This window comes from Lolium rigidum, chromosome 3 (genome assembly GCF_022539505.1).
Source record: "Lolium rigidum isolate FL_2022 chromosome 3, APGP_CSIRO_Lrig_0.1, whole genome shotgun sequence".
Lineage (NCBI taxonomy): Eukaryota > Viridiplantae > Streptophyta > Magnoliopsida > Poales > Poaceae > Lolium > Lolium rigidum.
Genome location: NC_061510.1, coordinates 391,316,722 through 391,338,811, shown reverse-complemented (window position 1 = coordinate 391,338,811; position 22,090 = coordinate 391,316,722). Strand labels below are relative to the sequence as shown.

The 22,090-nt window shown below is 47.8% G+C and overlaps 4 protein-coding genes across 4 annotated transcripts; 3 read left to right on the top strand and 1 right to left on the bottom strand.

The window, feature by feature from the left end:
* Positions 1-2,691: 2,691 nt before the first annotated feature.
* Positions 2,692-3,054, top strand: LOC124697662 (zinc finger AN1 domain-containing stress-associated protein 14-like). The gene has a single exon (XM_047230215.1). The coding sequence runs from the start codon at positions 2,692-2,694 to the stop codon at positions 3,052-3,054; it is 363 nt and encodes a 120-aa protein (XP_047086171.1).
* A 9,206-nt stretch (positions 3,055-12,260) lies between these two features.
* LOC124700794 (zinc finger A20 and AN1 domain-containing stress-associated protein 7-like) lies at positions 12,261-12,822 on the top strand. The gene has a single exon (XM_047232866.1). It carries the CDS (start codon positions 12,261-12,263, stop codon positions 12,777-12,779), a length of 519 nt encoding a protein of 172 aa, XP_047088822.1. The 3' UTR covers positions 12,780-12,822.
* A 3,953-nt stretch (positions 12,823-16,775) lies between these two features.
* Positions 16,776-17,262, bottom strand: LOC124700792 (histone H4). Its single transcript, XM_047232864.1, has one exon. It carries the CDS (start codon positions 17,210-17,212, stop codon positions 16,901-16,903), a length of 312 nt encoding a protein of 103 aa, XP_047088820.1. The 5' UTR covers positions 17,213-17,262; the 3' UTR covers positions 16,776-16,900.
* Positions 17,263-17,391: 129 nt separating this feature from the next.
* Positions 17,392-18,038, top strand: LOC124697660 (zinc finger A20 and AN1 domain-containing stress-associated protein 7-like). Its single transcript, XM_047230214.1, has one exon. It carries the CDS (start codon positions 17,392-17,394, stop codon positions 18,001-18,003), a length of 612 nt encoding a protein of 203 aa, XP_047086170.1. The 3' UTR covers positions 18,004-18,038.
* Positions 18,039-22,090: the final 4,052 nt, after the last annotated feature.

Below are 22,090 nucleotides of genomic sequence, written 5' to 3'. Positions count from 1 at the left end.
GATTTCTGACGAAACCCTAGTTCTGTTGACCGCGCCGTCTACCCCTTTGACTGCATCCCATCGGGGGCCCCCCGGTGGGCGTATGCCTAAGTTTGAGCTTGGTTAGGTCATAGGTACATGTGGAAACAAGGATCATACCCTATGATCCCAAGGTTCTCTCCGGTTCACCTCCGAGGGAGTTCCCCTATACATGCGTAATCCGCCTAAGTGTAGGAACCCCATGTCCGAGAAGCCGGGCACACCCGGAGGGGTAGCATTGGATATAGAACCATCTCAAATCACTTTTGTGCATGCCATGTGGACACACACAACTTTTGGGGCCATTCCCTAGGTCTCGATGCTCGATTTCCGACGAAACCCTAGTTCCGTTGACCGCGCCGTCTACCCTTTGACCGCATCCCATCGGGGTCCCCGTGGGCGTATGCCTACGTTTGAGCTTGCTTAGGTCATAGGTACATGTGGAAACAAGGATCATACCATATGATCCCAAGGTTCTCTACGGTTCACCTCCGAGGAGTTCCCCCTATACATGCGAATCCGCCTAAGTGTAGGAACCCCATGTCCGAGAAGGCCGGCACACCCGGAGGGGGTAGCATTGGATATAGAACCATCTCAAATCACTTTTGTGCATGCCATGTGGACACACACAACTTTTGGGGCCATTCCCTAGGTCCGATGCTCGATTTCTGACGAAACCCTAGTTCTGTTGACCGCGCCGTCTACCCCTTTGATCGCATCCCATCGGGGTCCCCCGGTGGGCGTATGCCTACGTTTGAGCTTGGTTAGGTCATAGGTACATGTGGAAACAAGGATCATACCCTATGATCCCAAGGTTCTCTCCGGTTCACCTCCGAGGAGTTCCCCCTATACATGCGAATCCGCCTAAGTGTAGGAACCCCATGTCCGAGAAGCCGGCACACCCGGAGGGGGTAGCATTGGATATAGAACCATCTCAAATCACTTTTGTGCATGCCATGTGGACACACACAACTTTTGGGGCCATTCCCTAGGTCCGATGCTCGATTTCTGACGAAACCCTAGTTCTGTTGACCGCGCCGTCTACCCCTTTGATCGCATCCCATCGGGGCCCCCGGTGGGCGTATGCCTACGTTTGAGCTTGGTTAGGTCATAGGTACATGTGGAAACAAGGATCATCCCATATGATCCCAAGGTTCACTCTGTTCACCTCCGAGGGAGTTCCCCCCTATACATGCTCCTTCTCTCCCGCCCTTTTTTCCCGCCCACCCTTTCCCGCTGCTTCTCTCTCGCCCTTTTTTTCCCGCCCACCCTTTCCCGCTGCTTCTCTCCCGCCCTTTTTTCCCGCCCACCCTTTCCCGCTGCTTCTCTCCCGCCCTTTTTCCCGCCCACCCTTTCCCGCCCATTCTCTCCCGCCATGTTTTCCCGCCGTTTCAGCCCCTCGTCGGCCTATATATAGCCATGGCTTCTCCACTAACAAGCACCAGACAACATTTCTCCCTTCATCACTTCTCTCATCCAATAGAACCACAAAATCCTCTCGAGCTGAGCCGCCGCCGAGATGGCTCCTCGTCGCCGTAGCAACACGGGATTCATCGGCGTTCGCTCGCGGCCTCGCGGGACATTTTGCGGCTGAAATCACCGCCGGTGGTACGCGTGTGTGGCTCGGCACCTTCTACACGAAGGAGGCTGCTGCCCGCGCATACGACGTTGCGGCTTGGAGGTTTGGCCGGCCGCGCCACGAAATGAACTTCCCGGAGGTCGGTCTCCGACGGAAGCTCGCAGTCTCTCTACCGATCCACTACTTCGCTCACGGGGTGAAGCGCGGCGGTACAGGGCTGGCCGGCCGGCGGATTGATACCACCGAGGCGGACGAGCAGTTCATGGCACGAGGGCGCAGAGACCATCCGGAGACGTCGAGGCAACGCGCGCATTCTGGCAGGAGAAGCAGACGTACAGGAGAGAGAGGAGGGCGGGAAAGCGGCAGAGGAAGGCCGAGGTTGAAGCAGAGTACGCCAAAGGAGAGGCGTCGACATGGGGGGAGAATGATGAACGGTGGTTGTGGAACCTCACAACCACCGCTTCAGAGGACACCCCCAGCGAGGATGAAGATTTCGACTTCTCTGATTAATATGTGTGTGTCGAGTCCGTGTGTCTAGCGGGTCATGTGTCGACCCAGTGTTAAGTGTTTTGTTCGTGTGTGGGTGTAGTTCTTTAAATGCTTTGGTTTGTGTGTGGGTCTAGTTCTTTAAGTGTTTTGGTTCATGTGTGTGGGTGTAGTTTCTTTAAGTGTTTTGCTTCCTCTGTGTGGGTGTAGTTCTTTGATGCAAAAAAAAATGGAAAAACAAAAAAATGTTTGTGCCGACGGCCTTGTTTGTGCCGTGGGTGACCGTCGGCACAGCAGAAGGGGGACCCAGTTTTCAGTCCCTGTGCCGACGGCCGCCGTTGCGCCGTGGGCTACCGTCGGCACACTGTAGACGGCGCCGTGATATCCTAACGGCTGGGCCCGCCTGTCTGCGTGTGTACCGACGGCCGTGGCTGTGCCGACGGTGACCTTCGGGCGCCAACTTTCTGTGCCGACGGTCCGGTCTGCGCCGACGGTGACCGTCGGTGTAGACAGCAGTGTGCCGACGGTGACCGTGCGCCGACGGTCAGCTCCGTCGCCGGTCGACGAGGGCCTCTGTGCCGACGGCCCCGACATTTGGCCGTCGGCACATGGGCTGGCCGTCGGCACATGAAGTTTCTCCCATAGTGCCTACGGCTTCCACGTCGCCACCGGTGAAGAAGGGCAAGATGATCGTCGCCGGGTCGTCTTCTGACGCCGCGGCCGATTCCGCCGCAGTTGACGCATCCGTGCCATCCGTGAAGCAGCAGGCCTCGGCGGTGAACCGGTGCGCGACGTGCCGCAAGAAGGTGGGGCTGCTGGGTTTCCGGTGCCGTTGCGACGGCACCTTCTGCAGCGTGCACCGCTACTCCGAGAAGCATGAGTGCGGGTTCGACTACAAGAGCGCCGGACGGGAGCAGATCGTCAAGCACAACCCGATTATAGTTGCTGACAAGATCACCCGAAGGATCTGAAACAGACAAAGCTCAACAGCGAGAGTTATTCACCAGAAAGATAACAATCGAAGAATTGATCATGGTCCTCTAGGTTGCGACACGTGCTTTGTAATTTGCCTTGTCGTCCAAACCTTGTAACTATTTTAGGAAATGAATTTATGCGATTCGTTGATCACTTTTGATAAGAGGAGTGCGCCTGTTTCTACATATTTTGAGCATTGCACTCAGCTATAAAATAAGTAGTTTTTGTGTGAAAAAAAGCTAAAAATAGGTCTTTGATCCGTGTCTGTCTGGCTTCATGAGTACATTTTTTTTTATCTCGGAGCGATAAACAACTTTAAGTCGGTGACATGTTCTCTGGAACTTACTGGCAATTTATTCAGATATATATGTGAGGATAAGTATTAGTAACACAAATACAGTTTAAAACACGCCACAATGCATTAAGTGGAACAAGCTCACATAAGATGGAACTTTGTTAGGAAAACCTATGATGACTTATGTATATTTATTTTCTCTGCTTCCATTTATCGTGAACTTATCCCGCTAAAAACATCGTAATACCCCAATGAAAATTAGAAGAAAAAAAATAGCTACAAAGTAGAATTGCAATTCAGCTCAAAAAAAATCACAATGGTAAATTATGAAATATTATAACAGACATTGTATCATAATATCTAGGAATATGATACAAATTGCATTTAATAGAGAATGGGTAAAAAAGTTTGTTATAAATTTGTATAAATCTGAAGCCGGAATCGATACAAAACTTGTTTGCAGAACTGGGATTTGAGATCACCCACACATCCGTCGAAACTTCCAAAAATCTTTAACATCATGTCACGCTAAGAGAGAATCAGACTGGCTTGTCTGATCACACACATTGCCCCAAAGTCGCGGAGCTACCAAATGGCGATTTGAACAATTGTATTTTTTTCTTCCATTGTTGTTGCCTGTTTTCACCGGTTCCTTCACAATGGCGTGTGTATGAATATGGATAGTGTTTGTTTTAGCTCATCATAGACTCATACTGATTTAGATGTCCTAGGCATGTGTAGAAACCTCATTAAAAATAGAAAATGTTGCACCTTGTTATCGATGCATGTTATTTACTAATCGACCAATTGTGTAGTAAATTAGCTTCACACCTCAGCTAAGTTGAAAGAAATCTAGTATCTAGGAAATTTACGCGTTCAGCTTGTTACATTTCAAAAAGAGAGAAACACACAGATTTTAAGGGCCGGAATTTTCTGGAGAGGCAGCATTATGCCTTGCAAAAAAAAAATCAGCCTTTGAAACCGTCGTGTTTTAGGCTTTGCCTCTGTATAGGCAGACTACTTTATTGCAATTTCAGACCTTTTTCTGTTTTCCCTATTTCTCCCCTTGGCGTCGTCTGTTTATATGCTTCCCTTATTTAATGAAAGAGACATAACCACTGGAGATATCGTCAAATTTGTTCTTGATTCTAAAGTATGTGATGTGCAATGTATTGATTTCCCTTTGGTGCCCAATCGACATCCACACACCTTTTGTTTCCAAATCTTGATTTCTCTAGTATTTGTTTGGATTTCTGTCTCATGTTCATGGAAAAAATAACATGGAAAGATAGTTTGCTCTCTCCTATTCATGGCAAAAATAACATGGAGTATTTGTTATTTCTTGTTTCCTTTAGTTTATTTCCTTTTTTAGAGTTCACAAATTTCATCATGGACTTTCTGCTTTTTATCTTATATACATGCAACGTTGTATTATGTGTATAAGTTGTATGTGATGTTCGAGAACATGAATGTTTGTCTGCGACTTTAATGAATGAAACTCAATTTGAAATTGATGCCCAAACTTTTATTTTGTATTTCCTCGATCGCATCGTGGATATACATACGTTACCGGTGGCATAGAAGTTGTTGCATGTTGGGATGTTCTCCTCTTCTTCCCCTACTTCTCTTTTCGGACAAACTGGGTTAAATCATTAAATGGTTTATTATGACTACGTTGTTGTCTTCTTTTTCTTGTCTTGATCACTAAATGATGCATGTTTTCCTGTGAATTGATCACTAATGGAAGGCCTCCCTGGCTCTCCTGAGGCCTCCTCTGTGATCAACAAGCAGAGACACTAGATTTATGGATTATCATGGTCTAGTGTCTTATTCCAGGTCCTTATCTATTCTAATATTTTCTTGTATAACGTATTCTTGCCTTATTCGTCAAGAATCCTTCTTCAGGTGAGTCTCCTTTACTGGAACCGATGTATAGGCACACATTGATCGTTGGGCAATCTTCATAGGCCCCTGGTTGGGCCGGAAGAGGTAGTCCAATGTTGGTTACCAGAAGGGTAATGCCCACATAAGTACCCTATCCTCCGCCCGGTTGTTCAGCGGCTTGTGCTGAGGGATGTGAAGGGTTTCACCCTCTACTTTTTAATTGGTAGGGGAGCGGATCTCTAAGGACCTAGTGTTGGACCTCCATGTGCACGAGGTCACCTCAAGCCAGTTACGGAAGGAGGGCATCCCACGGTGTTGGTTCGGCCTGTGTGGACAACGAGGCTCGTGGTAGCACCAGGGCACTAGAGAGCGTCATTGGATGTAGTCAGGCTCGCTCCTTCTCCAACAATCAATTTGTGATGAGTTGGACATATAAGTTACTAGCATACCTATGTTATTTTGGGCACTGAATGTTTTTAGAGTACTGATTTCCGTTATTTATTAAGACAAAGAAGTAAAAAAAAATCAGTTAAAAAACTCAACCAACAAGTATCTCCGATAAAATCCTAGCTTTTAACGTCTCTTGCTTCGATGTTTACCTCTTAACATTTTTCATAGTTGGTTACAAGATTCCACAAGACCAGAAATACATAAGCCATACAAACTAACCTCATAGTTTTCGTTGTGTTGCATAAGTCACTCACCCTAAATGGTGAGTCTGATGGATGCAAATGGTTGAGGGTGCAATAATTGGTAAATGTACCATCAAATAACTGCTCCATAGTGGAACCGACGGTGATAAGAACAAAAGAACCAGCCATGAGAACAAATAGCTCGTGGAGTAGACCTTAGTGTAGGATGAGGGTGGAGCCAAAAATGAATTATGCCGTACAACAATACATTGGCCGCGATGTAAAGTGCATTGTCAGATGTTGATATGTGATTCCCCTTGCCTCCTATCTCCTAAACGAGTATGAGAGACGAGTGGGCTTGCAGATATTTATACCTAGAATTGTGCTGATGGCTAGGGTTCTTTGGTTGATCTTATACTAAAGTTCTACTTACCTTTATTTTCCAAAACCAGCGCCGTAGTTGGCTAGGTAGGGTTCTTCATTTGCCTTTCTTGGGTTTTGGAGGATTTTTTATTATCTTTATTTAGAGATTACGGAAATAAAGGATTATATACCAGAAGTGTTGTTTTAATAACCAAGTAAGGACGCTAAATATATGGAATAAAACAAACCAAACATGACCATAAAAAAACTTGAAAATTTCACAAGTTATATCAAATGGGCACACCTAAAGCTCAGCTGACTGAGATTTAACCAGCTGACGTTCAGCACTCAATCTACCAAGAGCTGGTTTTTTTATTTCCTCTTTTTTTCACGAGTGTGTGTTATTCTTGATATCCATTTGATTCTTCTAGGCTGGAGCTGCCTAGCATGTACTAACCCCATTCAAGTGGTAAAAAAACCCCACGCAAGATCCTGCACAAGCTTAATTTTCCGCATTCAAGCGGTAAAAAACCCCACGCGAGATGCTGCACAAGCTTAACTAACCCCAAAGGTTTTAAAGAGTTACATAAGACATACACGGCAACGAGATTAAATCTTAGATTGTTGGACACGAGCTGGCTACAAACACTCCTACCAAAAAAGTCAAACCGCTACTTCGTTACACGAGTTTTTTTAGAAGCTTTAATTTTCTAGCACCCATGCTCTGTGATAACCCCACTTCGTCTTTCTCCGATGGCCTCTTCCCAGGAACCTCCTTGCACGCGCACAAAGCTGCCAAGTCAGCTTGTCCGAGCAACCCAGTCCGTTTTGGCAAAACGTGGACTGTCTTGCCCGGCGTCAAAACGACGCTAATTTGGCAATCGCCAGCTGACACCGAAGACCGTTCGTCTCGTGAGGGTCTCGGAGACGTCGCGTACGAATGCAGCATCGACTGAACCGGAGGCGGAGTCGAGTTCGTCTCCGTCGCGCAGTCGACCTCGCCCCACTGATATAAGGCGACGATCCCCGCGTACCCATACCACCACAAAGCTCAAGCGACCAAACAACCTCGCTCGCCGCCTCTGTTAGAATATAAACCGTATATGTATTTGTATAGAGATACGGTTGTATATGTGTAATCCTGTATGTGTCCATGTCGTATGTGACAAGGACTCTGTCTTGTATTCCCCCTATATATAGATCAATACAAGACACCACAATGCGTGGTTCCTAAACTCTTACATGGTATCAGACGCAAAACCCTAACCCGGACCGCGTCGCCCTCCTCTTCCGCCGCCACCTCTGCGAGCCACCCACCTCCAAAACCCTAGATCCCTTCTTGGCAGCCATGGGCGACGACAGCGAGCGCGCTGCGAGGGAGCTCAAGGAGAAGCAGGAACGCGAGGCGACCAGCAAGCTTGCCATCGCCAACCCCGCGAACTCTAGCGCGGGCCTCTTCTCCATCTCCTCCTTGCACGCCCAAGCCGTCGGCCTCTCCTCCATCAAGGGGCATGTTCCCGTCGAGCTCGCCCTCGACACCGGCGTTCACCGCCAATGGCGCACGTTCTTCCGCGCCGCCCTTCGCAAGTACGCCCTGTTGGATCACATCGACGCGGCTGCTCCGTCCGATCCGACGCCGGAGTGGACTCTGCTCGACGCCACGGTCGTCTCGTGGCTCTATGGGTCCGTCTCCCTTGGCCTCCTCGACGCAGTCATGAAACCGGGCGATGATCCTATAGCCGTCGAGCTCTGGACCAGCATCAACGGCCTCTTCACCGACCACAAGATCAACCGCCGCCTTCATCTCTCCACCGAGCTCGACGGGCTTGACATGGGCGAGCCGACGATGAAGGACTACTTGACTAAGGTCAAGAGCCTTTTCGATGGCCTCACCGATCTAGGCGCTCCGGTCGACGACGCCAAGCTCGTCATCCAGTGTCTCAACGGCCTCCCCGAGCAATACGACTCGGCCGCTGATCTCATCTCCCTCATGCCCGGGATGAACTTCGACAAATGCCGATCTCTTCTTGAGCTTCAGGACATGAAAAAGAAGAACCGTCGATCCCGCTCTGGTGACACGGCTCTCTACTCCGCCACGCCCAACCCAAACCCCAACCCTGGCAAGGGTGACGGCAAGGGAAAGAAGAAGAAGAAGAAACAGGACAAGGAGAAGCAGGATAAAGAGGTCGCGCCCGCCACGGCCCCGGCCCCAGCCACCCCATCTTGGACGCCAATGCAGCTTCCCTGGAACGGCGCCTTTCAGGTGTGGCCCTACGGCCAGGCTGGCTTGCTCGGTCGGCAGCACTACGTGCCCCGCCCCACGCCGCCCTCTCATGCCTACTACGCGCACAGCCCATATGGTGCGGTTCCCTCCTACGGCTATGGCACTCCACCATTGCCCCACGGCTACGGCAACACCGCTCCCATCGCTGTGCCTCCGTCTCCGGCACCCTCGACGGCCTCCTGGGACCAACAGGCTTTGCTCAATCAGTTCCAGACTATGGGACTGCAAGCTCCTCCTCGTGAATGGGTGATGGATACTGGCGCATCCTCCCACTTCGCGTCCGACCCCGGTATGCTCACATCCGTGTCTCCCCTTCACCTTCTTCTCGTGCGGTTATTGTCGGTAATGGTTCCTCTCTTCCGATAACCGCTACCGGCCACGCACGTCCCCTTTTATCATCCACTCGCCCACTTTACCTTCGCAATGTCTTAGTAGCTCCTCACATTGTCAAAAACCTTCTGTCCGTACGTCAATTCACTACTGATAATCATGTCTCCGTTGAATTTGACCCCATTGGTTTTTCTGTGAAGGATCTGCGTACCAGGACCGAGATTCTCAGATGCAATAGCTTCGGAGCTCTCTACCCGGTCCGAGCTTCTTCCACCAGTCCACCCACTGCCTTCCTCGTTGCCGATTCCGCACTGTGGCACCGTCGACTCGGACATCCAGGCCGGCCTGTCATGGACTCCTTAGTTCGCTCTTCAGTTATACCTAGGGAAAAGAATAAAGATAAGACTAGCTTGTGCAATGCCTGTCAGTTAGGTCGTCATGTTCGTCTTCCTTTCTCCTCCACCAATCGTGTAACTGTCGCCCCTTTTCAAATAATACACTGTGATTTGTGGACGTCTCCTGTTGAGAGCATTTCTGGGTTTAAGTACTACCTTGTTTGTCTTGATGATTTCACTCGGTATGCTCGGGTCTATCCTCTACGAGCAAAGTCTGAAGTTTTCTCTCACTTAGCGTCCCTGCATGCCTTGGCTCACACCCGGTTTCAAGCACGCCTGCAAGCTATACAATGCGACAATGGTCGTGAGTTCGATAATTCTCTCCTTCACACGTTTGCCAACAAACATGGCATAGCACTTCGCTTTTCATGTCCATATACATCTCAACAAAACGGTAAAGCAGAAAGGATTATTCGCACTCTTAACGACATCACACGCACTCTCCTAATACAAGCTAGCATGCCACCTCGCTTCTGGGTCGAAGCTCTTCATACAGCCGTGCTTCTTCATAATCGGCTTCCCTCCAAAGCCATTGCGGGGCGCGTCCCCTTCCGCGCCCTTCTTGGTAAGGATCCCTCCTATGCTGGTCTTAGGGTTTTCGGATGTCTGTGTTACCCCAACACCTCGGCTGTTGCACCGCATAAACTTGCCCCTCGCTCCGTGCCTTGTGTGTTTCTCGGATATCCGTCGCATCATCTAGGCTATCGCTGCCTCAACAGGTCTACCCAGAAGATCATCATATCTCGTCACGTTGTTTTCGATGAGACGAGCTTTCCCTTCGCTACCACTCGTGTCCTCTCCATCGTCCACTCCTTCCTTGCATACCTATGAGTTTTTGCAGGTCCCTGAGCAAACGATGGTGCCGACACCGTATACCGTGCCCGCCACGGTCACTCCAGCCTGTGCCTCTGCGGCGCCCCCTGCGGCGGATCGGTCGTCTGCTGCCCGGCAGCCTGTCGCGCCTGGCTTCTCTGCCGCGGCAGATGAGCCTGCTACGCCATCACCGGCCCTGGCCTCGCCCACGGCTGCCTGGTCGCCTGCCGCGCCTGGCTTCTCTGCCGCGGCAGCGCCCTCCACTGCAGCCTCGCCGCCCGGACTTGCTGCACCTGCACCGGTTCGACGACCGCGTGCACCACCGCCACCACCCTCTCATACCATGGTCACTCGCGCCAAGTCAGGGGTTGTGCAGCCCAAGAAGATTTTTGATCTTCACGTCGAAGGTTTATCTCCCATTCCGAAGACATATCGTGCTGCACTCAAGGACCCAAACTGGTGCTCAGCTATGACTGATGAGTACGGTGCTCTGCTCTCAAACAATACTTGGGAGCTTGTTGATCCTCCTCGCAATGCAAACATTGTCACAGGCAAGTGGATCTATCGTCACAAGCTCAAGTCTGATGGTTCTTTGGATCGATACAAAGCTCGTTGGGTTCTGCGAGGATTCACCCAACGTGAAGGGATTGACTTCGATGAAACTTTCAGCCCGGTTGTGAAACCAGCCACCATCCGTACAGTGTTGTCTATTGCCCTGTCTAGCAACTGGCCCATACATCAGCTCGATGTCAAGAATGCTTTTCTCAATGGCACTCTAGTGGAAACAGTCTATGCTCGTCAGCCGTCAGGGTTTGTTGATCCCAACTTCCCTGACAAGGTGTGTCGTCTCAACAAGTCCTTATACGGCTTAAAGCAAGCACCTCGGGCGTGGTTTCAGCGGTTTGCCACGTACATCACATCTCTTGGGTTCATTGGCTCCAAGTCCGACAGTAGCCTGTTCATCTATCGGCGTGGACCAGACACAGCATATCTTTTGCTCTATGTGGACGACATAGTATTGACGGCCTCCTCCTCAGCTCTGCTGGCTAGCTTAATTGTCTCGCTTCGGTCAGAGTTTCGTATGACAGATATGGGAGATCTTCATTACTTTCTCGGCGTCTCCGTCAAGCGCAGCAAGGATTGTCTGTTTCTCTCCCAAGAGAAGTATGCGTTAGAGCTTCTTGAGCGTGCTGGCATGTCGCATTGCAAATCCATCACCACACCCGTTGATACCGCCTCCAAGTTATCAGCCAAATCCAGTGAACCAGTGGCAGATCCTACAGAGTATCGGAGTCTTGCAGGAGGTCTCCAATACTTGACGTTTACCCGGCCAGACATCTCCTATGCGGTGCAGCAAATCTGTTTACATATGCATGATCCTCGAGCAAATCACTTGCTCCTTGTCAAGCGTGTTCTTCGCTACATCCGCGGCACCACAGACTATGGACTGACCTTGTTTCGCCGGAGTTCCAGTAAACTGACGGCCTATTCGGATGCTGATTGGGCAGGATGTCCCGACACTCGACGATCTACCTCTGGCTACTGCGTTTTCCTTGGCTCCAATCTAGTGTCGTGGTCTGCCAAGCGACAACACACAGTGTCCCGTTCTAGTGCTGAGGCTGAATACCGGGCGGTTGCAAATGTGGTGGCAGAGACTTGTTGGCTTCGCCAGCTTCTTCAGGAGCTTCATCGGCCAGTCTCGGGTGCTACGATTGTGTTCTGTGATAATGTCAGCTCAGTCTACATGACACAGAATCCAGTACACCATCAGCGCACCAAGCATGTGGAGATTGATCTTCATTTCGTGCGGGATCGAGTCACCACAGGCGATGTTAGGGTGCTTCATGTGCCGAGTTCTTCACAGTTTGCGGACATCTTCACTAAAGGATTACCATCTCCTCTCTTTTTGGATTTTCGGGACAGTCTCAACATTCGTAGGACGCCCATTTTCGACTGAGGGAGGGTGTTAGAATATAAACCGTATATGTATTTGTATAGAGATACGGTTGTATATGTGTAATCCTGTATGTGTCCATGTCGTATGTGACAAGGACTCTGTCTTGTATTCCCCCTATATATAGATCAATACAAGACACCACAATGCGTGGTTCCTAAACTCTTACAGCCTCAACAAACTCGATCGCGCGCAGATCACGCACGTTCCGGCCGGCGACCCAGCAGAGTCGAGCACAGCTAGTAGGCAGAGATGGCGGACCACGCGTCGGCGACTGCGCAGAAGCGGAAGTGCCCGGAGCAGGAGACGGCGGTCGGCACGTGCGCCAACCGATGCGGCTTCTTCGGCGCCGCTGCCACCGACGGCATGTGCTCCAAGTGCTACGCGGAGCACGTCGTTTCCGCCGGCGTGGACACCAAGGCCGCCGCGAAGACCGTCTTCATCGCCCCTACGGCTTCCACCGCGCCACCGGAGAAGAAAGCCAAGATGATCATCGCCGGATCGTCTTCTGACGCCGTGGTCGATTCTGCCGCAGTTGACGCATCCGTGCCATCCGTGAAGCAGCAGGCCTCGGCGGCGAACCGGTGCCTGACGTGTCGCAAGAAGGTGGGACTGCTGGGTTTCCGGTGCCGTTGCGAGGGGACGTTCTGCAGCGTACACCGCTACTCCGACAAGCATGAGTGCGGGTTCGACTACAAGAGCGCCGGACGGGAGGAGATCGCCAAGCACAATCCCATGGTGGTCGCCGACAAGATAGCCCGAAGGATCTGAAGCTTACATACTGCCTGTAGTTGATCACCAGAACGATGAAGAATTGGTCATAGTCCTCATGGTTGTGACATTCTTTGTAATTTCCTTTCGTTCAACTTGCAACTAGGCCAAAAAAAAAGTTATTCCTTGATTGATTTTTTATATATGAGGGATTATGTCTGTACATTTTTCGAGCGTGGCACTCAGTAAAAATGCGTCTTTGATCGGTGCGTGCCTGCTTGTTGGACTATATGTGGAAACAAGTCTGTAATCTCGCGAGGCTGTAGGCAACATCTATGTTGGTGACACGTTCTCTGGAACACACTGGCATTTTAGTTCGATATGTGGGGATAAATATTTACACAAATACATTTAAAAAGGACATACTGAATTACTGGCACAAGCTAACATAGATGAAATAGCGATATGGAAAACTTAGGATGATTATGCTCATTTTCCTCACTGGCATTTATATATTGTGCACTCGCCCCGGCAAAAATAAATATTAGATCTCAATCCAAAGTAGGAAAAAGACATGATTCAACTGAAGAATATACTTCCAATTTAGCTCAATAAAAAACCTCAATGGTAAATAATGGAATATTATAATAGACATTGTATCTTTATATTGAGCAATAGGATCATGATGTATGTCTTCTAATGACATACATTACATTTGTTAGTGAAATGAGTAAAAAAGTTTGATATATATAAGTGTAAATCAAAGAATGTAGATCTTATTTAGTTCACTGGGTTTGGTCGGGATAACTCAATATCACCAAAAGTCAACAATGCACTGACACGCCGGGAGGGTAGATTCCCGGCGGGTAAGAAGTCTCATTGATTGGGGACGAAAAAACTCATTTGTTTGACCCACTGTCACCTATTAGCTTCGACGCAACGCTACCGTCGGCTTCTTCTACAATCCGGCGACTTTGCACTTCTATTAGAAATAATCACGATAATCCATGTCTGCAACACGTGCAACACAAGGACAAGGGACTGGCTCCCCAACATGCACAAACATTTATAGGATCTCTAATTATTTATATAAAGAGTTATGTGTCTTCTCCCCCATATCTCAAACACGAAAATACTAGTAAGCTATTGACATGGATGGATAAGAACATATTCAACATTTCTTCTCATTTCTTCCTCCAAGAGGTATGATTTGGAGAACATGACTACACGAATCCAACAGTATGATCGATCATGACATGCACTACAGGGCACCGACAGATGATCACATTCACGACTTGGATCGAAGGTCCGCCTGGACTTGTTGTGACGAGGAGACCATGGAGTTGGTGCCGGTTAAGGCAAAAACACGTCCGTCGTGAGGATAATGATGTAAAGCTTTGCAGTGGTTACCCACGGGCCACGGTGCATATGAACCACCTCCTCCCCGGCTTCTCCAGCTCGACCTCATCGATGTCGGAGCTCCGTCTCAGCACGAAGCTCAGCCAACATCTTCGAAATAGGAACACGGCCACAGGCAAGCAGCTGAGCATGACATGGCTCAAACTCCTTGCAGAGCCGAGACAAGAACTCGTAAACACGCTGAAACTCCACGTTAGAGCTCAAAGTATGACAACACGGGCAGGTACCACAAATAGCCATGAGAAGAGAGTCGAGTTGGCGTTGGATAGCATCACTCTACGTGTAGAACTGATCAATAGTAGAATCATACGACCGAAGATCATGCTCATGAGGAACCATAGACAGATACATAACATCCCCATTCAGCAGATAACGCTGACGTAGGTGACCCACATGTATGCGACAGTACTTAGGCGGTAGAGCACTGGAGGTGAGACAGCCGCAGTGCGAGCATCATCATCCATCCATAGGGTGTAAGAAGCCAGATCTAGTTGGTTGGTCTCAAGAGTGGCATAATACTCGTAGACATGTCAATCACAACATCATCCGCTCTCTTGGTGGCATCCTTGTGAGCCTGAGTGGTATCAGCAGCAAGGACTGGTGGCGTCGGTGGAGTAGGAGTCGTATGAGCAATGGGACACGACGGACAAGAGACCTCGCAGGATAGCACACCCTAGAGACGAAGACCACCCATATGAATACTATAAAAGCAACGAAATTAGGGTAGTTTGTGCCATTAAAGATCACGAACGAGGAATCGCTACATAGCTTGACGAGGCAGAAATCTATTTTTTTTTACATTTTCTAACAAGACTGGTCAACTAGACCAGATCGACAATCTAGAGAAACCGCAAAGACGAGTCTGCCCTGGAGCGGAGACATGTGGCGACCGGCGGCGGGCCAGGAGCGGGCGGGCTAGCGATGGACCTAGAGAAGACAGAAGTGCACGCACCGGCGACGGACATGGAGAAGTTGGCTGGTTGCTGGCCAGGAGATGGGCGACCGGCAACAGGCCAGGAGGAGGATGTCTGGCGGCGGGCTGGGATGGCCGGTGACAGAGACACGCACCTGAGAATGTGAGGGTGTGAAATTAACGCACTAAGTTGCACGTGCGGAGCCCTAATTTGCTATGATACCATATTAGGGAATAAGCAACTTGTATTCCACGGGAGGCAAAGTCCATAATATATAGTACATGCACAGGTGTGAAATATGCAGGGAACCCCTAACTGTTAGGGAAATTATAATATATAAATATATCTCTAACAATAACGACATGAAGTTGAATAGTTCCAAATAGAACATCTTTCAAACACACCTAAATTGTTTTCACTGGCTTGCCAGTAAGGTGGGACAATAAGCAGAGAACAAAGGGCAAATTACAAAACTATGATTCTGAAATAGCGGAAGAATCCTACGCCAATTTGATTGAACCTAGTGGTACTGCAATTTAACTGAGCCTGTTAATTGCAGGCCGATCTGACACTGAAGCGGCCTACGCCAAGATTCAGAACCGTCATTTTACAACCTTATATCACCATGAATTGACACACGAATTCAGAAAACAATATGACAGGACACGTGATTCAGATGCATTTCAAACATAGTACATTACAAAAGTGCAGGCATTCTACTCATTGGTTTCATTCTGACGCAGCACCGAACCAAATTTCCAGCAACACCAAATCCGTTCATTCATCCATATGAGCCTGTAACATGGAACAACAGAAAAGAGGTCAAATTACTGAGTTATTCTGAAACGCAGCAAGCATTATGATTATGCTAGTGGCATAGCAATTTGCTTGAAGCGCTGTCAATTCCAGACCAATTTGACACTTACTGCGGCCTAAGCAAAGCTTCAGAATCATGATTTTTAGTCATATATTCGGATGAATCGTGCCACCAGGATTCAGGAAACAGTATATGCACGGTCAAAAATAAAACACTGCTGTATATGATTGCTTGGGGGACGCATCCAAGTTTGAAATCAGGCATGGCAGAACACGTGATTCAGATGCATTTCAACATAGTACAAAAGTGCAGCCATTCTACTCATTGGTTTCATTGAAACACAGCACCAAACCAAATTTGTACGACATGATGCCTTCAGGTTGACCGTCCTGAAACTGTATATTATTTCGTGAGAAGTGATACTATTCATCTTGCAGGCCGCAGAAGAGTTGAGATAACCCAAGTAGACAAGTTGAACAGTGGCAAATAGCACATTGAAACAAACCAAAAAGCTTTCAGCGGTCATTAGCCTGTAAGATGCAACAATGACTGAGAAAAAAGGTCAAGTTGCAAAACTGTGATTCGGAGACTATGTTGACGCAGACCATAAAGGGTCCTCTGCTATGCTAATGTGTACAGCTACATGACTGAACCTGTGTTAACTGCATACCATTTTGAAACGATGCCAAGCTTCAGATTCATGATTCCAGTTTTACAGATTTCAGTGAATGAAGTTTGAAACCAAAACTAGGATGACAAATCCAAACAGTGACTAAAGCTTAATGAGACTCAAAGTACGAAACCAAGCTTAGCAGAACACGTGATTCAGATGCATTCCTGCGTTTCTACTCACTGATTTCATTCTAACACAGCTCCAAACCAAATTTGCAGCAACACCAGATATATTCATTCATTCATCCATATGAAACAGATTCGACCACAGATTACAGGCTATCGACCCGACTCAACGAAACCCTAACAGATCTAAAGAATCAGAGGTCCAAGAGAGAACACCCGACGAATCTTGAGGCTCAGCCTCCGAAGCCGTAGAGGGTGCGTCCCTGGCGCTTGAGGGCGTAGACGACGTCCATGGCGGTGACGGTCTTGCGGCGGGCATGCTCGGTGTAGGTGACGGCGTCGCGGATGACGTTCTCGAGGAAGATCTTGAGCACGCCGCGGGTCTCCTCGTAGATGAGTCCCGAGATGCGCTTCACGCCGCCCCTCCGCGCAAGACGCCGGATGGCCGGCTTGGTGATGCCCTGGATGTTGTCGCGCAGGACCTTCCGGTGGCGCTTGGCGCCGCCCTTGCCGAGACCCTTGCCTCCCTTGCCGCGGCCCGACATTGCTGACGATGGGAGGAGCTCGAAGAGGATGAGATGGAGATGGTTGGGGAATTTTTTCTGCTGTGAGGTGTGAGGTGGAAGAGCGGGGTGTGTGGGGTATTTATGGCAGAGGGAGAGCGTGCTGGTGGCAATGGAGGCGTGGCTTCGCGCGTTCGATTTGATATGGACGGGTAAGATTCATGGGCGTGGCAGCAAGGAGGGGCGATCCGCGGGGCAGGAAATCGAGCTACCTGATTGGTTCGCTGGGCAGGGTCTGGATCGCTGACATGCTAATTTTGGATCACGCGTCGGCGACTGCGCAGAAGCGCAAGTGCCCGGAGCAGGAGCCGGCGGCTGGCACATGCCCCAGCGGATGCGGCTTCTTCGGCGCTGCTGCCACCGGCGGCATGTGCTCCAAGTGCTACGCGGAGCATGTCGTCTCCGCCGGCGCCGACACCAAGACCGCCGCAAAGACCGTCTTCATCGCCCCTACGGCTTCCACGTCGCCACCGGTGAAGAAGGCCAAGATGATCGTCGCCGGGTCGTCTTCTGACGCCGCGGCCGATTCCGCCGCAGTTGACGCATCCGTGCCGTCCGTGAAGCAGCAGGCCTCGGCGGCGAACCGGTGCCTGACGTGTCGCAAGAAGGTGGGACTGCTGGGTTTCCGGTGCCGTTGCGAGGGGACGTTCTGCAGCGTGCATCGCTACTCCGACAAGCATGAGTGCGGGTTCGACTACAAGAGCGCCGGACGGGAGCAGATCGCCAAGCACAATCCCATGGTGGTCGCCGACAAGATAGCCCAAAGGATCTGAAGCTTAGATAATGGCTGTAGTTGATCACCAGAACGATAAAGAATTGGTCATAGTCCTCATGGTTGTGACATTCTTTGTAATTTTCCTTTCGTTCAACTTGCAATTACTTCGCCAAAAAAAATTATTCCTTGATTGATTTTTTATATATCAGGGATTGCTTCTGTACATTTTTCGAGCGTGTCACTCAGCAAAAATCCGTCTTTTGATCGGTGCCTGCTTATTGGACTATATGTGGAGAAGTCTCTAATCTCGCGACGCTGTTGTACGCAACTTCTATGTTGGTGACACGTTCTGGAACGCACTGGCATTTTAGTAAGATATGTGGGGATTAATATTTACACAAATACATTTATACAGACCATACTGCATTACTGGCACAAGCTAACATACTCAATCCAAAGTAGGAAAAAAACTTTGGATGATTATGTTCATTTTCCTCGCTGACATTTATTGTGCACTCATCCTGGCAAAAATTAGTATAATATATCAATCCAAAGTAGGAAAAAAAACATAATTTAACTGAAAAATATACTTCCAATTTAGCTCAATTAAAAACCTCAATGGTAAATAATGGAATATTATAGTAGACATTGTATCTGAATATTGAGCAATAGGATGTACTGTGTCTTGCAATGACATGCATTACATTTATAATAAAATGGGTAAAAAAAATTGATATAAATAAGTGTAAATCAAAAATTGTAGATCTTACATGGTTTAATGAGTTACGTCGGGATAGCCTAATATCCACAAAATTTCACAGCGCACTAACGCACCGAGAGGGTAGATTCCCCGCGGGTAAGAAGTCTCATGGATTGGGGAGCGGGAAAACTCATTTATTCGAGCGGGAAACAAAGGGCCGCCCGGACATTCGATGATGAGACCACGGAGCTGGTGCCGGTGCAGGCAAAAACATGTCCGCCGCAAGCATAGTGACATTAAGCTTCTTCCCAGACTTGCAGTGGTTACCCACTATGCATATGAACCACCTCCTCCCCGGCTTCTTTAGCTCCACCTCATAGTCGTTGGAGCTCCAGCTCATCTCGAAGCTCGGATAGCACCTCCTAAATGAGAACATGGACACGGGCAAGCAGCTGAGCACGACGGGGCTCAAACTCAATGAAGCGCACAATCTGACAACACGGGAAGGTACCACAAACTGCACTGTGAAGAGATTCGAGCTGGCGCGAGATAGCAGCACTCTGCGTCTAGAACTGATCAATAGTGTAGAGTCACACTTCCGAAGATTATGCTCCTGACGAACCACAGACAGATACAGAACATCCCCATATACAGATGGTACTGTAACACCTCAACTTTTGCAACCTTTATTAATTGTCCTTATTTCAAAAATTAGGGGAAACAAAAACTTTTTCTTAAGACTAATTAGATGAATTGCCTTGATCTGTCTGTTAATACGAATTGCTTTCATCTATTGGTAGATGTATTGTCTTATTTTGCTTGTTGAGTTTTATCTTGAGTTACCTCAAAGAACAACACCTCTAGTGGTCAGACAAACAACTCACCTAATAAAACACATGTGTGACTTAGGAAAAATTGTTTTCCTTTTTACCACATCAAACTCTTTTCCTGATGGCAACATGAGTGTGCCACTTGATATTTCCTCTTTGTGTTAATCTAGCCCAAATCATCATTAATTCAAAACTTGGGATCATCTACCCCTTGCTACATCCCTCTTTTATACCCACTCATCCTGGTTGATTCTGAAGCCAAGTCAACAATCTGTTTGGGCAGGCTTAAAATATCCAAACCTTGGCAGTTGCTTCTTAAGCACCCACAACTGTTATTGGTGACCTCAATGCATGGATCTTATCTATGCAACACCCTCTGCAAACTTCACGTCCTGCATGTCCCCTTCTACCCTAGCAACCCTTATAATCACTTGATCTTGCACCCTATCCTTTGTTTCAACTCTAGATCACTTCCTTCACTTTTACCTCTTGTTTTTATTCAAGTTAATCTTCACAAAACCAAGAGTGGGAATGATGGGTACATTATGTAGCCACCATCTACCCTTGAGAACATTTCTCCCTAAATTAGTTTTCTTTCTCAAAGACCCTATTATTTTTCCTTCTCTAGTTTTGATCACAAAACTACTTCTAGCTTTATTAAAAAAATTCAAGATATTTATTCAAAGGAAACAAGGAACTTAAATGGGTTTTGTTTTTCATCCCATTTCTACCTTGTACTGATTTCTAAAGCATTACTTTCTATTTTGCTTCCTTTTTAACCAAAAGGCTTGTTTATGGTACCTATACCATTTCTTGTTTACTTTAAATTTGAGAAAAACTCTACTTCACTTGAGAAAGTAAGTAGAACATTTTGAACTCCTATGTTTCAACTAGTTCTCTCAACATTTTCAAATTCCATTCCACTTGAGTTCATTCCCAATTGTCCCTAGACAATTGAGGTGTTTCAAATACTTTTCAAATAAGTTCTTTTTCAAATGACAACTCTTGCACATCTTGTGTACATCTCTGATCTACCCCATAATGTTCCTTCATCCTCCAATTTTTGATCAAGTGAATGATCATTTGATACTTCCAAATGGAATCCCTTGAACTAAACCCTTGACTCAGGGAGTAATTCAAACCACTCCCAATTGACCTCTTATTTGAAGAGCAACTTATATTTCATCATACCTATCTCACTCCTCTATTATTTTCAATCATCACCTTAACCTCATGAATTGATGACCTATGTCAATATATTCATCCTTGTGAGTATATGGTTACTTCACTCACCATCTCTCTTAACCTTGCTATACCATTGCCTAAACCACTATCACCACCCATCTACCTTGGCATGCTCATGCATTGTTGCATGTGGTCAATCCCAATATTTCCAATTTTAAATTCAAATGAAGACTTTTATTCATCAACTATACCTTGAGAACTATCTTCATCATAAGTTGGTCACAACCAAAGTGGTGGAGATTATTCTCATGGCACGTGTCACCCTCATACTCATTTCTATCTATATGTATCTACTCCTATTTTATCTTCATCAAAGTCACTCATTGACATTATCTCCTCAACATCATGCCTTGGCCTATACACATGGATGTTGTGCATCTCTCTCTCATTATTCATTTTTGTTTGGCAAGATTGGAGTCGGCCAATTTGTGTGCATTCAAATTTCGGCCAGCCATTTTCCTCCTCACTTTCTTCCTCCACAAGCCTTGCATCCCACCTAACCCAATCAATAAATGGGCAGTCACCCACCTTAGCCAATCAAAAAGGAGGCAGCCACCCATCCTCCCTCTATATAAGGAGCTTGGCCGGCCACCTCCACTCCCCTTTGCTTCATTTCTTTTCACTCTCCACTCCTTCCTCCACTCCCTCACACTCTCCTCCTCCACTCCCCACGAAAATGCTGCTCCTCTTAGCTCCATGGCCGGCCATGACCATGGAAAGCCACCAAGAGGAAGCTCTCCCCCTTCCTCAAGCTCCTCCTCACCATGAGAGCATCCCTCTCCTTCTTCTCCCCAACCCTAGATGGTTTTCTCTCCTCTTATTCTTCCTCCTTTGCTAAGATTGGATCTTGATGCAGGTGCATGTTGGTCCAAGCATGGAGAAGCTTGAGCTATCCTCAGATCTGAAGTTCTTGATCAAAGTTCGCCCAAATTCCTGCAGTAATTCATGCAATCTTGCTGTTTCAGATTCTGTATGATATTGTAAAATCCGCCAAAACTCGTGTGCAGGTCCGAATCGAGTTATTCAAAGTTCCACAGATAGATATTGAAAAGATATACAACTTGGCGTTGGTCTCATACTCAAATTGGTTACAGATTTTCCTTGGTAATTAAAGTTCTGAAAACATGCAGACTCACTGTTTGTTAGATTTGATTTGTTTTACAAAACCTTTTTGAGAAAAATCAACTGGGGATGAAAGCCCTCTCCAGTAGCTTCACTTTGTCGTTGGTCTCACCTCAAATGACCTCCTAGAATTGAAATGGTGCATAGATCAAGTTCTGGTCAGATCTGACTTTGTCTGTTTAGATCAGGAGCTTGGAGACGAATCTGCGAGTGAGACCAATTGCACTAGAACCGTATTGTCAATACCT

What these genes read in the sequence shown, in the direction of transcription:
- LOC124697660 (XM_047230214.1), top strand. Translation starts at nt 17,392, where the DNA reads ATGGGCGTGGCAGCAAGGAGGGGCGATCCGCGGGGCAGGAAATCGAGC.
- LOC124700792 (XM_047232864.1), bottom strand. Translation starts at nt 17,212, where the DNA reads ATGTCGGGCCGCGGCAAGGGAGGCAAGGGTCTCGGCAAGGGCGGCGCC.
- LOC124697662 (XM_047230215.1), top strand. Translation starts at nt 2,692, where the DNA reads ATGGGCTGGCCGTCGGCACATGAAGTTTCTCCCATAGTGCCTACGGCT.
- LOC124700794 (XM_047232866.1), top strand. Translation starts at nt 12,261, where the DNA reads ATGGCGGACCACGCGTCGGCGACTGCGCAGAAGCGGAAGTGCCCGGAG.